This window comes from Bombus bifarius, unplaced genomic scaffold (assembly GCF_011952205.1).
Source record: "Bombus bifarius isolate JDL3187 unplaced genomic scaffold, Bbif_JDL3187 scf7180000010271, whole genome shotgun sequence".
Lineage (NCBI taxonomy): Eukaryota > Metazoa > Arthropoda > Insecta > Hymenoptera > Apidae > Bombus > Bombus bifarius.
Window position 1 is genome coordinate 250,707 of NW_022885586.1, and position 14,444 is coordinate 265,150.

Genomic DNA, 14,444 nt, shown 5'->3' on the forward strand with positions numbered 1-14,444 from the left:
ACGCGTTCACTGTTGATTTATTCAACCAGTCGACTTCACGGAGAAAAGACCGCCGTGTGCCCCCGTTCCTTTTTGCTGGTCGTAATTGAAATTCCGATCGAATTAAGTGCTCTGTGGCGATATGATGTTATTGAGTCGTTTGCAGCTTCACGCTCGTTAGGATCGGTATGTCAGCAGCTACTGTGTTATTTTAGCGTCGTCTGTGCGTTTGGATCTTCGTACTGTTCTCTCTATTCTTTTCTCGTAGACAAGGTAACGTTGCTACGACGATGTCTCCACGATATATTTTCTACACGGAATCTCATAGGAGTTTTCCGATCGTTACAGATATACAGGAAAATAAAACTGAAGATTAAAGCGTATTTCGAACAACAAAATTCTACTTAAAAGCAGGGATATTTCTTCAGACCACGAGTTTCCATCAAAATTCACGAGCCAAGTGCACTGGCGAATCGTTTTTCGAGCTAATTTAGAAGATGCTAAATCACTGCACCTGCGCGTTTGTCGGTGCAGCTGCAGGCTTTCATTAGCACGTAGTGAGGCCTCAGCATCCAATAAATCCGAGACGATCGAACATATTGCACACGCATCCGCACGTGTTTTTCAATCACCAGAAATTTGAGAAATGGGTTTGCAATCTTCCTTGAAACTGTACCGTAAAAATCGTTGAAAATCGTCGAGTTTGAAACATGGAGCGCAGCTGTCTGTATCCGCGCGTCCATCTATGTACATGGACATATGGCAAATTATACCGATTGCCGAACTAAGATCGTACAAGGTGTTCGTGCAACAGAAGTCTATAACTCGCAACTTGTAACTTGTCAATTATACCGTTGTCCACTTATACGATACTTTCGGCCGCACCCTGTATAAAATCTTTAGGAAACAAGAAGCTGTATCCAGACGTGAAACCTGTACCGAACGATCTGAAATAGCGATCCGAGGTTTGTAACCTGTCATTTTTATCGTCAGCCGTATAAAGACTGGATCCAGCGGGGATCGAATAAAAAAGAATCTAAATTGTTCTCCAAACTGGATCGACATTGTATAAATCAACGCGTTTCAACTTTCCCTCGATGTCAGGTTGCTTGTCCTCGCTTAACCTGTCGCTTGCTACGAACCATCTTTACCGCCTACTGTCACGACTATCCGCGAGATTGACACACCTGAATGTTCTATCGTCGAATCCTGTTCGTGACGACTGATAACGGTACTAGCATTTAACGGGCAAAGGGGAAATAAATATTGCAGAGGCAAGCGAATATTAAATTAAGAGAAGCGAGCAAGCCAAGCGAGACACTATGGTAATAAAAATAAAACATACAAACTTCAAAAATCAGGAAAAGTGGTTTTTATCGACAAATATGCTAAAAAGAAGAAAATAATTTTCTTAATCAGGCATTATTAAGTAATTGAACGTAATATACCGGGGAACCTGTATATGTTAAGCATACTCGGTAATCACGTAGGGTATCGATCGACAAGTGAACTCGTATTTGCTAAAAATAAAAACCTTCGGATAGGCCGACGAACAGAAAAGTAAGCTGAATAATAGCCGTTAATACGGACGAGAGGGAATTATACAATTTCTTGGTGATCGATAGGTTTTCTGACGAGCAATTCTAGCTGTGAATTTGAAAACTTTGTGCGAGAAGTTGCGCGGTTGTGATCGAGCCATTGCTAGAATCGCTAGAAGCTACACGGATAAAGGTAAATTATTAAATTATCTTTGCAGAGAAAAAAGGCGAAAAGGTTGACGATAGCGAGAGAAAAGAAGGATTTCTAAACGTTTGTATTCGCGGTATCCTGTGCGACCGGTTCGCCCCTGCATTCCTGTTCTGGTGCATGCGTCACATATTGGTGACTGCAGTTCCTCACGATTGCAGAAAAAAATAGAGTGGGCGAGCTTAAGTCCTCGTCAGGTTCGACCCACGGTTCCTATTAACGCGGCGTGTCCGCGAATCCATTGGACATCGAGGTCGTAAATGGATCGAATTTCGTCGGATAACAACTCGGATGCAACAACCCTCCGCGATGAAAATGATTTTCCATTTGCTCATCGCAGCGAATCAAACGCATCAAATTTCACGATTACGTCGTAGAATAATTTCGTTTGCTGGGAAGTAGAACGATTGGTTCGGATAAGAGGAACCGCGAAAGCTGGAAATCTTCGTCAGAGGATTCAACGCGTTAATTGATTCGTCCCTGTTCATTGCTGGTCACCGTTTGTTCTTATCAAAACGGCACATGGCAATTCCGGCGGCGAGTTGCGTAGACTTGCGAATCACTTGCATAACTCGCATAATCGTCGCTCCAGCCGTTGTTAACGCGCCTCTGCACGCGTATGCGAGTTTTACCTACACTCTGACTGCAGCCTAGGAGCTGGAGTATGCCAAGGTTGCCCTGTAAACGGTGGCATTTTTATGCCTCGAACGGAGACGACGATGATCTTCCCGACAAAAGAGTCTCAGTTCCTTTTAAAAGCGCCTCTTCGGAAGTTCGAACGCAGCTTCTTTTCATCCATAGAAACGGAACAAATGTTTCTAGGTCGGTGTTCAACGATAAAATACTTTGCACTTTTGTGGACTCGAAAGGATTCTGTTTCATTGTTCGCATGCAAGATAATGATTTATTCGAGGAAGCTTTCTAGATCGCGTTATTTTTACACAGAGATAATTATTAACGTGGCGAGAGAGAAATTTACGATATTGCTTTTGCTCATAGTAAAGAACCGAGTCTTTATCCTAAAGTGAAATTCAACGAAACGAACGATTTCTCCGTCAGTTTCATCCATTGTTCGACGATAAAACGCTACGTATCATTTATCAGCCTGCGGCAATAAGACTACATATTCGAAAGTCATTTTTCTTTATCAGAAGTGCTTTATGCTTGGTGAGTTGAGACGATTCTCTTCAAATTTAATATCAAATACGTAACTTCTATTTAATTGCTGCTTCGTATTTTCGACTTCACAGATTATCGTTAAATTTTATCGAACGAGAAACTAAACACGCGAAAATTATCCGATATCCTGCCTTTTGTTAATTTTATTTCTTCCTATAATAATCTTCATCGCGATAAAATTTAATTGTTGCACAATTACGCGCAGAGTAAAGAAATTTTTATTCGGAAAAGTTCAAGGCAAGCCAGGATGTAAGAGCAAGGCTGCTTTAGAAATCGCGTTGTTTGTTCACTCAGCAATTTGCTTCTCTTACGTGTATCTCAACGATATCGATTATTTATAGAAGATAAGTTTTCGAAGAAGATAAGTATTTGACGTTGTAAAATTCATCTGTATGCAGGTGATATTAATCACGTGGTATTATAGGTCATGGTAATTTTAAGTACAACCCCAAGACCGACACACCCTTTCAGGGTAATTATACGATCTATTACCTCGGCTAGCAATCTTCATATTGTGTGCACACGCCTACGTCCAGACGTAAAGATTCGATGATAACGCGCGATGATTGTACTCTGCCACGAAGCGCCGGAAATTACGTGTTTTTGATAATGTTTTTAACGAGGTAACGTGGAATGTTTAAATTAAAAATATACTTATTAGAAGAGAGGAAAATATTTAATAAAGCACTACGTGTGATTAAATAAAAATCAGGAATTATTCGCATTGCCGTATTTCATTAATTTTTAACAAAATTTTCCGATATCGTGAATGAAAAATGTCGAACGAGTTAATAAGAGAAGATATTTCGTGCAATGTTTAAACGGTAAATTCCTCGAGTACAAGGAACGATGATAACCATCATTGTATGATTTCTCGAGATTATCGTGCTACCGTTAACGAGACAGTGAAATGATTACGATGCTCTTCGATTTACGAATTACAAATTCGTAAGACAGAAGTTCTCGAAATATTAAAAGCTTGTCAAATATTTCACGATGATTTACGTTTATCGTATTTTAATTTTTTGCTCCGATAATTTCAATGATAATCTAGAACCGGAGAGCCATTCATTAGAAAAGTGGAATAGTCGTTAAATTCTAAGCCAACAAATACAATGGGTAGTTTAGAGCACAAGATGATGATCGTTAAAATAATTGAACATCTATAGACGATAATTGTCCTCGTTAATTTTAGAACCAAACGGTTACCTACTCAAGAGGAGAATAGCGCGATCATTCGTTAACGTTAACTTTTGACGTTATATTCCAATGAATATTTATTGTCAGAAATATTTCATATGTATCGGTTCCAAACGCTATCGTTTAAATATCGATACGCCACTATGGAAGATTGAAGAAAATAACAAATTACGATTTAATCGTCGTTCGACAATTACTATTTCATCAAATCTGACTCGATAAAGAGCTAATTGATTTCGATAAACATTTTACCTACGTGTTCACTTCGACATTCTACGATAGAACTAGCACTCAGCAACAATGTGTTCCGCGAAACCGATAAAAATTGCGGTGGCAAGTGTGTTACCTGGTTTAATAACTCGTCTGTTGGTCGGATCAGTTACTGACTTCTTGCGCCACTGTTCAAAATAGCTCGTGACCACTGACCTCGATCTCGGAAATACGTTCGCATCATCGTCTTTCCTCGACGATAATGAATATCGAACGATGACCAGCTAACATTAACCATCGCACTAATGACGCAACGCCTTCGTTTCGGCTGCGTTTTATTAACAACGTACGATTTTCATTCCCTCGAGTCCGAGTTTAAGGATTTCACGGCTGATTCGATACGTTTCCTTTTTCGCAGGGCGATCGTGGGTGCACCGGAGGCCGAAACTCCTCAAGTTGGCGTTCACAGAGGCGGTGCCGTTTACAAATGCGACATCGCAGCCGATGACCGATGCACGCTGATCCATTTCGACAGCAAAGGTAAGAAGAATTAATTTATTATTTTTTACTTTGACTTGCTTTCTTTTTTGAAAAATATACCCGCTATTTCGTATAACCGTAAAAACGACGATACATTTAGGTTTATGGGTTTACAAAGTGTCGTACGTGATTAGAAATCTTATCATACTGGCATTATTTTGCGCAGCATGAGCAATTTAATGTTTGACTTGGTGATAACGCGTTGCGTTCTTCCATGTCGATTCTCATGCAAATGTGATATTAATAACACGTTGTATTTTTTATCGCGAAACCGCTTAATTAAATAAATTATTCGAGCTATTCAAACTACTCCGTTCATTTCGAAATTTGGCGCTGTCGTGGTACCTAGTACGTTCTAATTACCTAGTACGTTCTAATTACCAAATATTACCATGCTATCACACTCCTAACGAGATTTGATTTATAGCGGTATTTAAGGAAAATGATCCTGTAAAGTATACTTGCGGTTTGCGAAGGATCAAAGAGAGATACCTAAACAAAGAACTTTGTACGGATCTCGAAAAGACTATCGCACGTACCATCGCTTATCGCAGGGTAGCATCTTAGCTGGAAGCACGGTCGATTAACCAATTTTCAGATTAGCATAGTCCGGAGAAGAATGTTCGAACGGTTGAATTTCAAAAGGATCTTGGAAAAATGCAATCGTCTATCGTAGGATGGTTTATCGCGTGCCGGAAGCATGGTCGGATTAACTCTCGTAGTTTGTTTCGTAGCTCAATCCGATATCTGTTTTCCGGTTCTTTCTTCCACTTGCACTCTCGTACCCGCCGTGAGGCATTGAAAGGTAACCTCAACGGGAACATTGTTGCTAACGAGGGCTCGTATCTCGTGTTCCACTAGCTGTTCACAGTCGCTGACCCACATTCTGGCTTTCCACCCGCTTACAAAGCCCTCGAGGAGCTTCGTAATCTCGGCAACCGGCAAGTAACCGGCTGACTGGTTGTAGAGCAGCGTTCTATTCTCGGCGACTTTCCACCCACCCTGTCGTTGACCCTTCCACCGCTTCGACCGTTTATCGCTTCTAACCGTATCGATTTCGAACGTTTCCTCGATCCTTTTTCTCAATGCAACTACGAGCCGACTAAATCGCACCGCGACTAGACCGTTGTACAGAGAGAATTTTGTCGGTCGAACGACAAATCCTATTGCCGAGGAAACGACAGGTGATTCCACGATCTTTTGATTTGTTCAGAATTTTTATTGCGAGACTTTCGTAATAACGCAAGGTACTAAAGAGTCGGATTTCGTTGTACAATATAAGCGAACATCCGTTAGAAAGTACATCTAAGACGAAAAATTGGTCGTGCAGAGACGAAAGGAAATCCAAGTGAATTCTATCCCTTCGCCTGGTATCGTCTTTCTCTCGCAAATCAGCGGACCAACTACAAGAACCATGTCTGCGCAAATATCTACATACCGCACGTAGCTACACTCTGCCTATCGAAACTCAAATTTACCGAATGCATCTTATCGCCGTGTCTTATCTGGCAAAGAAAGAAAATCTCGAACTAGAAGAGCGGACCGTTTCATTAAATATTTTCACACCAGAGTCGTATCTTGTCCCTTAATCAAGGAAGCGATCGTCCATCATCGTCGTCGTCGTCGTCGTCGTTATCTCTACGATCGAAAAAAGGATTTCATAACGGAAGAAAAAAAGGAGAAGAGCGTCGTAATGACTCAATTGCGAGTCGAACAAGTTGCAACGTAAAAATAAAAAGAGTGAAAACCGAAGGAAGCCACGAGCGTGCATAAATTTCCATCTCTCAGCCTCAGCCAGCCATTCGAATTAATAATGACGAAGCGCGCGCGCGTTCTCCCGCGATACGATCTTCCGTTTCAGCGGAGAATGTCGGAGCGAGAGTCGACGTTAATGCCCGCGATGCAAATTAGCGGAATATCATGCTGCCGCGAATTAGACGTGCTTACACACCTCGTAACGATCGTATCTCGTGAATCGTGCACGATTCCGGACCCGTAATTTGCCGGCGCGAAAGTAATTGACTGTTCGAAAGCAATCGGCAGGAAATCACCGGTGCCGATTCTCTCTTATCTCGACGAGGTTCGGTCGAATCGATCGCGTACGAACAAGATCGAGATAAAATAGCGATTCAGGCGCGTTGCATTTTCTTTCGCATTTATTTTTATGGATTTTTCGTTACGATGCGATTATATGGGTATTTCTGCGAGAGAAGATTGCTGGAATATCGTCTGTCGTTTGTTCGACGCCTTGGTAATAGATTCTCTGAGATTACTCGTTGCATTAGCAAGAGACCTCTTTTATTTATATCGAGCGTTTCCGTTCTTTATTTTTCGGAAGCTGTGAAAATAGTCTAGTTTTATCGAGATCCAGTGGTTTTCCACGAGTGTTTTATTTCGTTTTATCGAATCTCCGAAAAAATATTGGAACTTTTGTTTTTCTTATTAACGTTAACGAGAGAACCACAATTTACGTTAAAACGTTTATTTTAAACTTTATTTTATAGTTCCTGAAAATTCATTTTTCTTTCATGCTGGATTTCATGGAATACTGTGAAAAATAAACGGATGTCATACCGGCTTTTAGTCTTTGGCCAATAATATTGTTTTCTTCGTTGCGAGATACTAACCGTGGCTATTTTCGAAATGTAACGTTTGCTCGCCTCGAACGACATGTAAATCCGGCCATACGCTCACTCATCACTATTTTAAAATGTCCGTGAGAAAAATAACCGCTCGTGCGGACTCGTTTCTGCCTGAAAATTTATCAAGCGAAAATGAAAAAAAAAAAAAATACTGAAAAAACTATCGGCAATCTGAGTGAAAGAATCGCATAAGACATTGCGCTTGATTTATTATCAAAATCACTGCCAACGCGCCAATCGTCGAACTGGTCGCATCAAAAACCACCCCCCATTTAATTCCGCTGTTCTTACCTTTCGTTCCACTCGATCTCCTCCAACTTCGAATCCAATCGCGTATCACTGCGCTGGATGGTATCGATGCCTGCAAGGTCGTGTCTATTCGGTTCGATCGGATCTCTCGATCTCTAGATCTCTGGTAACCAATAGTATTCGAATCGTTGGAGTATCTGCTATTCCGCGTGCGTACGAGGAAGCAAGTCGTATCTCGCGCGGGTCTGTCCGGAGGTCAGTCACTTCTTCGGGTGCTGGAGCGAACATCTCGTCGCGGAGGAACTCCTCGAGGTGTACACCCTGCGGAGTGGCGTGGCGAGCCGCCTCGGGATACCGGGAACCATCATCCACGCAAGAAGCCGACTCTGCCTAATACAGAAAACCGTAAGGTCGTTCTACCTACGGGCGTGCGCGGACGTAGGTTCGGCGTTTCTTGCCGGATACCATCTGAAGATCTTCAAGGAAGGTCGCGTTGCTCCCGTCCCTCGGCTCGCGAACGCGTGCTTAATTGACGTACCCTTAATGAGCGCGGCGAAATAATTGGGCCGCGATAATCGCGACGTCGTTCGTTCCTCCGCCGTCGATAATTCATAATTGCCTCTATTAAGGACTGTGTTCGGTCGATCGTTTGTTTTAATTAGACGAACGACCGTGTTTGACAGATGCAGGATTTAAACGAGTCGATCGAACGCGTTAAAAAGTCACGAATAAAGATTCAACGATCTTTCGTTAATAAAAATAGCTTTATCGCAATGGATGGACGTTCGAATCGTAATTGGCATTGACCTATTTCTCGGAATATTTATCGAATATCGTTCGACGTGTTTGTAATTTTGCGATTAATTGCGAATAACATTGCGATTGAATTGTACTTGAGAGATCTGTCTCGGTTCGCCAGTGTCGACGTAACCATACGCCTTCGGCAACGATCGCGAGTTAAGGGATAGGAAGCGAAGGACAACTTCCGTTTAAGGGTTACGACTCACCGATACGGCTAACGGGTTCATTCCATTCGTAAAATCGACAAAGAAAAATCCAAGGTGTACTCGCTGAGAATTCTCTGCAGTGACACCTGTCCGTGCCTTGTTTTTTCGAAGAATATCCGTATGATGCATCGAAAACTTTCGTTTCTTGGACATCGTTTAACTTTTCTTCGGTACGCGAGTCGGGAAACTGTCCAATCTTGCGCAGCGTTACTCGTATTTACATTGCCAAAACTCTGAATATTTTATATCCCATTCGCTTGGCAAAACGACGTTTAATCGAGCGTACAGGAAACTGATATTTAATTTTAATCGAACAGTCGTTAATCGTACATAGAGAATGTAGTTTTACTTTATGGTGAAACGAGCTTCTCGAGATGTACTTGTTCTTTTAAAAGCTGTAAAAATGGTTAAATCGATAACCCTATCGTGTGAAACGTTTCAAATCGCCGGCGAATATTCCAATTAACAAGAGATAGATAAATAACTGGCGAAGAAATAATTGATTCCATCTTGCGGTAACGCGAAAGTGCGGAATTTAAATTGTAACAAATAGGCAGAGTCGCGATTATCGTGATAAATATTGCCGCGGTTGTACTCGTTGGTGAATTAATCTTGTAGTAAATGCAAACGGCGCTAAAACTGGTCGTTTCTGTTTCGTTTCATTCCGTTGCAGCAAGTACCCGCGGCGACATATTAGGTTACCTGGAGCTAAGTGACTGCTAGCTACGGGATATCTGGGCGTTGATTCGTTCTTAGGAAGCTTCTCCTTTAGATTTACAAGAATCTAGTTCCGATATTAAGTGACCGATCCTTCGCGTTGACGGCATTCGTTATTCTTCGAAATAGTTAGCCTGGTCCAAGAAGAAACGCGCATTCCTCTCGATAATCGATCGCGAGTATGCGCTGCGATATTCAAACGGCGATTTGTTTCCCCGCTTTTTCCTTTTCCAACGCGCGTCCGCCGCTTTTTCTTCGTATAGCTGATTTGTTATCAGCGCCACGGTAGCCACAGCATCGAAGTTAAGTTCATTTATTCGTTCGAGAATGGGAATGTTAATACGAAATATTTCTCGTTGAAGATGGAGAAGCGTGAATCGAGAATTAATTCTTACGTGAAATTTCTTAACGAGTATAGGCTGCGCTAAATATTATTAAAATCAGTATTTAATACTTTTATCGACTCGTTAGTCATTACAGGATGAAGTAATCGTTAACAATGGCGAGGAGCAATAGCCGGCAACGACTAATGAGAAATGGTTTCCGGTTGCAGGGAATAACCATATCAGAAATCCAAACGTACCGGGTGGTTTGAGTCAAATCGACAATAAAACCCTTCAATGGTTCGGTGCGACGGTTTCGGCATCGTTAAAGGATGGAGGACCCATACTGGTGAGTAAATCTATCAAATTTTTATCATCTATCTTGGTAATGTTTTTCGACTCGACTAAAGAAGCCTACGTAGATATAACACGTATAGATACGTTTGAATTCTTCGTAAACCTACGAGCATTCGAAATCTGGTTATTAAAATCCTTAGATTATTTGACTAGTAAATACATATCGCTATATAAGATGCTTTCAAAGTTCTCCTTTTTATGTTGGAAAGAAGTTTACAAAGGTATAAAAGCGGTAGTTACGAATAGGCGAGGGGGCCTTGTGAGAAATTACAGGCGTGCACGTTCTTAGAACACCGTACCTTCTATTTCAGGAATCGAAAACAAACGAATCCTGGTTTCGTTCTATGTTTCCGTCGCTGTGTCTAAACGCTTTGCCATTATATCGCACCATATATAGTTACTTTGCTAGGTAGCGCGAGTGTAAAAGAAGCGATACAAGCAGAAAATATTGGGTCAGTGTTAAAGTTCGTGCCCGATTTCAACGGACCTAACTAAATTATTTGTTCGCCAAGTCGCACCTGTTGTTGTATGTACAACCGAGCATCGCTCTTTTTATCCGCTGTGAAGTTTGCGCGTGCTACAACACACGTGACTTGCAGCCAAACGATTTAAGACCACCAACTTTTCCACCGATCCGATAATTCGTAGAAAACATTCGCCTCGTTCTGCGTTCCTCTGTCGCAATTTTTTCATCCTACCTAGCAATCCTCCGCGTGCATCATCGCTCGACCGTTTCACGCGCGTCCTATTAGAGCGCTCCGTTCGCATAGATGCGCGTTGCAATCAGACGTGCGATGGAATTGTTGTTCGGATATGAATCTAAGCGCGAAGATCTCTGACTTCGCAAGACGGCCGGACGGTTCCTTCTTTCCCTTCGGGACGCGGTCCCTATGATGTACTGCCGCCCTTATCTTTACGTGCGTTGCACTTGGCCGGGTCTATCCTGTACGCATGTGCGGATGCACATCACGCACGGCTGCGGTGTGCCGGTCGGGATGATTGAAGAAAGGGAAAAAGGAGGAAGCCGCAGGACTGGGATTTTTCGGCCGGTGGATTTGCCGAGTTTGTTTAGCGGTTTATACGTAATTGGATCCAGAACGCTGCTTATTTTATTCGGCGCCTTACTTGGCTGTAGCGGGTGCTTTTAAGCCTTTGGTCGTCTTTCACACGGCGATACACGTATGCGATACGCGTACGATGGATATCGATTATGCGTCGTTCATTACAGAATCATCGTGTGAACGCTTCCATAATGAACAATGTATTCGTCGTGCATCTATCGCGATACGTGTATCGCCGCGCCGTGTGAAAGGGCGCTTCAGGGCCGCTTTATTCGCAACCGATGTACCTATTTTCTTTTGGCTGGGTTGGTTATCCTTCGAAATCACTTTATACTCGCGAGTACCAACTTTGAACTTCGTTTTGTCTGTCATTTTACAGTGATCAAAAAGAGCGTACACGTATACCTTTACCGCTCCCCTTAGCAGGTTTATAATGTTCCACTTCCATGTAGATATCACGCGGAATAACACGGTGTAACGAAAGGTAGTAAAATACAGACTAGAAAAAGTATTTGCATAAAAACTGACCACTTTACGTCGTTGTCTTTTTTCTTTTAACACGATACTCCGTGACACACTTTTACCTGACGACACAATCGTTGAAACGGCACGATACCGTATCCGAGATGAGTAAATGCAGCTCGCAGTCCGTTCCTCGAATTCGGATTCCTCGTAGAGAAATCGGCGGTGTCAAGTGGCGAAGAACCCGGGCTCCCATAAATAAGGAGCTGCTCTCCTACGTGAGAGACGTATTAGCAACGATTATCGTTCCCATGCTCGCGTAATTTTCGCATAGCGAAACGTCGCCGCGACATTCTCATCCCCCCTGGCCTCCGGCATTATGCGGGAATTATCTACTTACTGCAGAATGCGAGTGCACGTTCCACCGTAAATGCCACTATGCTTTTTCTTTTTCGTCGCTTTCTCCACCCGAACGCTCGTCATACGCGAATTAAAAGTAACCCATATTATTCCCGCCGGTCTAACCAACTTTTTCGTTCGTTCTCTGTGCTCGCTCGTCTATACGCGTTCGTAGAAAATTTGCCATGTTTCTGCAGCCGCTCATCGGTCGCTAGTCGATCGAAGACGAAGTCAGATAGATCGAAATTTTGTAGGTAGCTAACTTTGGACGTTATTGTACGATAACGTTCTTTCTAGTTACTTGGACATTTTTAACTTGGACATTTAAAACGTGGACACCTGTTGTCATACTCTCTTCTTATTTTCCGTACCTACTACTTGGATCGTTAATTCCTCTCGACGCGATACATCCGCTGTATCGATCGAATCCATTATTCTCAAAGAGCAGATCGTTTGTACACGCTGTAAGGCGAATTACGTAATTCCCATCTCGTACGATCAGCGATATTATCGAACGGTTATGCCTGTCAAACAGAAGCGTGTATTCACGCTGCAGCGTTAATACGAGCTGGTCGATGTTCTTGCTGGCGACTCGATGAATCAGAGTGAATTACTTCCATCGAGAAAACCTGGCATCCTGCAGAGATCGTCAGTGGCACGGCCCGACGATCGACAGGCCATGGATGAAACGGCTTCCACTTTCAGCTTCCCCTCCGCGATACTTTTCATCCGTTATCCACGCGTGTATGTACTCGTCGATGCTTTCAACGACGCATATCGAGCCGATTTGTTCGCGATATTCTGTAAGAAGTACCGCAATCTGTCCGGTCGACAGGCGTTCGACGTTTTTCGTTTCGTTCGGTGCTCGCCAGGCGATCATTATCAATCATCGTTCGCGTACAACTTGCGGGATATTGAAATGAAATGAGTTTCGATGTTGCGTGTATTGCCAGGTAATTCTAGCTCTGGATTGGTAATTCGAGGAGATCGTTATCGATGATTTTATAGGGGGTGTTGTCCTAGCGACGTGTTGCATCGGTGTTTTTGTCCAAGTACCGTCGAGCAAAGGAAAATCAACGAGGTACACCGGCTAGCGAAATTAGCCGATCAATTGGAAATTATAGCAAAATGAAGACGGAAACCTGTCGCGTCCGCGTTAATTTCATTAACATCGTGAAACTTGAAACCAAGACCCTGAAAATTGACACAGAAGTTGGACTAATGTAAATAATAAATTTAGACTAGACAAGCATCGTGGAAATGTTTTGTCGCAAATTGATCTCGAACGAATATCGACGAGTTGTGATGAAATGGAAAGATCGCCAAACAAGGAGGATAATACGCGTATTTTTCAAGCTCCAGCTACGGAAGAAACTTGTAATTTTAGAATTTAAGCAATTAATAAAGAAATTAAAGGAGAATACCGAAAGAGGAATCGATGGGAGCTTAAATCGTACAATTTTCGGTTAATTAACGAGCCCGACGACAGCCGTAGGGTTGATCCTTGTCTTTCGGCACACATCAAACTCGCAGGTAGACGTCACCGGTACGTGACGCGAATAATTCTTTGTCCGACCATATCGTTTTAGCGCCATAGTCGACGTGTCGAAGCATTCGGCAGGATTACACATGAACCTCACGTATCCAGCTCCGGTCGTAAAAGGAGACAGACCGGAGCTTCTACTCAGTCACACTATTAATTAACAAAAACTTGTATCTCTATATAAATACCGTTCCCGAAATTCTTGGCGTGGTAACTTTATACTGGCCCCCTGAAACTTGTCGAGTCCGATTCGTTGCGTCGCGGAGAGAAAAATTATTGTCGTCAATCTGGAAATTCGTGATAGTAATCTTCCGTGATAGGAGAGAATAAAATAGGATAGAATTTTAACGAATCGATGAATTTTAATTTAGTTTTTATCAGATGCGATTAAATTTCACGTAGCAGCCCAGGGTTGGTCTTCTTGTATTCTTTCATAAATAAACTGCTCTCGCGTTTTCATCTACCGTTTCACTGTCGTCGTTGCTTGGTTTTTTGTAACTATCCAATTCAGAGATGCTTCTTCGTTCTTTTCTTCTGCTTCGTACTTCTCATCTCTTTCACGATCCGCCGACATTTCAAAGATACAGCTTCTTGATTGCTGCCAGATGTTTCGCGCTTCTGACCTTTCTCTCTTTTCTCCTTTCTCCAAATAAGAGGATCGTGTCTTTTTTCCCCTTGGCCAGACAAATCTTCGTTCGATCGTGCTGTACGCCGATGAAATAAACGACTCGCGTACGTAAGAAGCGAACTATCAGAGAAAAATAGAATTTTGTTCTCAAGATAACTGCTCTTCGTAAGAATTCGTTCAAATTATTTCATTAGACCGTAAA

At 42.5% G+C, this 14,444-nt stretch overlaps 1 protein-coding gene across 2 annotated transcripts in view; it reads left to right on the plus strand.

Moving 5' to 3' along the window:
* LOC117216549 (integrin alpha-PS2) overlaps window positions 1-14,444 on the plus strand; it is a 75,326-nt gene that overhangs the window by 16,593 nt on the left and 44,289 nt on the right. For both annotated transcript variants that reach the window (XM_033463315.1, XM_033463316.1), the window contains exons 2-3: window positions 4,733-4,854; window positions 10,023-10,141. In XM_033463315.1, the coding sequence (XP_033319206.1) occupies window positions 4,733-4,854; window positions 10,023-10,141 (241 nt within the window). The remainder of the gene's footprint in view (window positions 1-4,732; window positions 4,855-10,022; window positions 10,142-14,444) is intronic.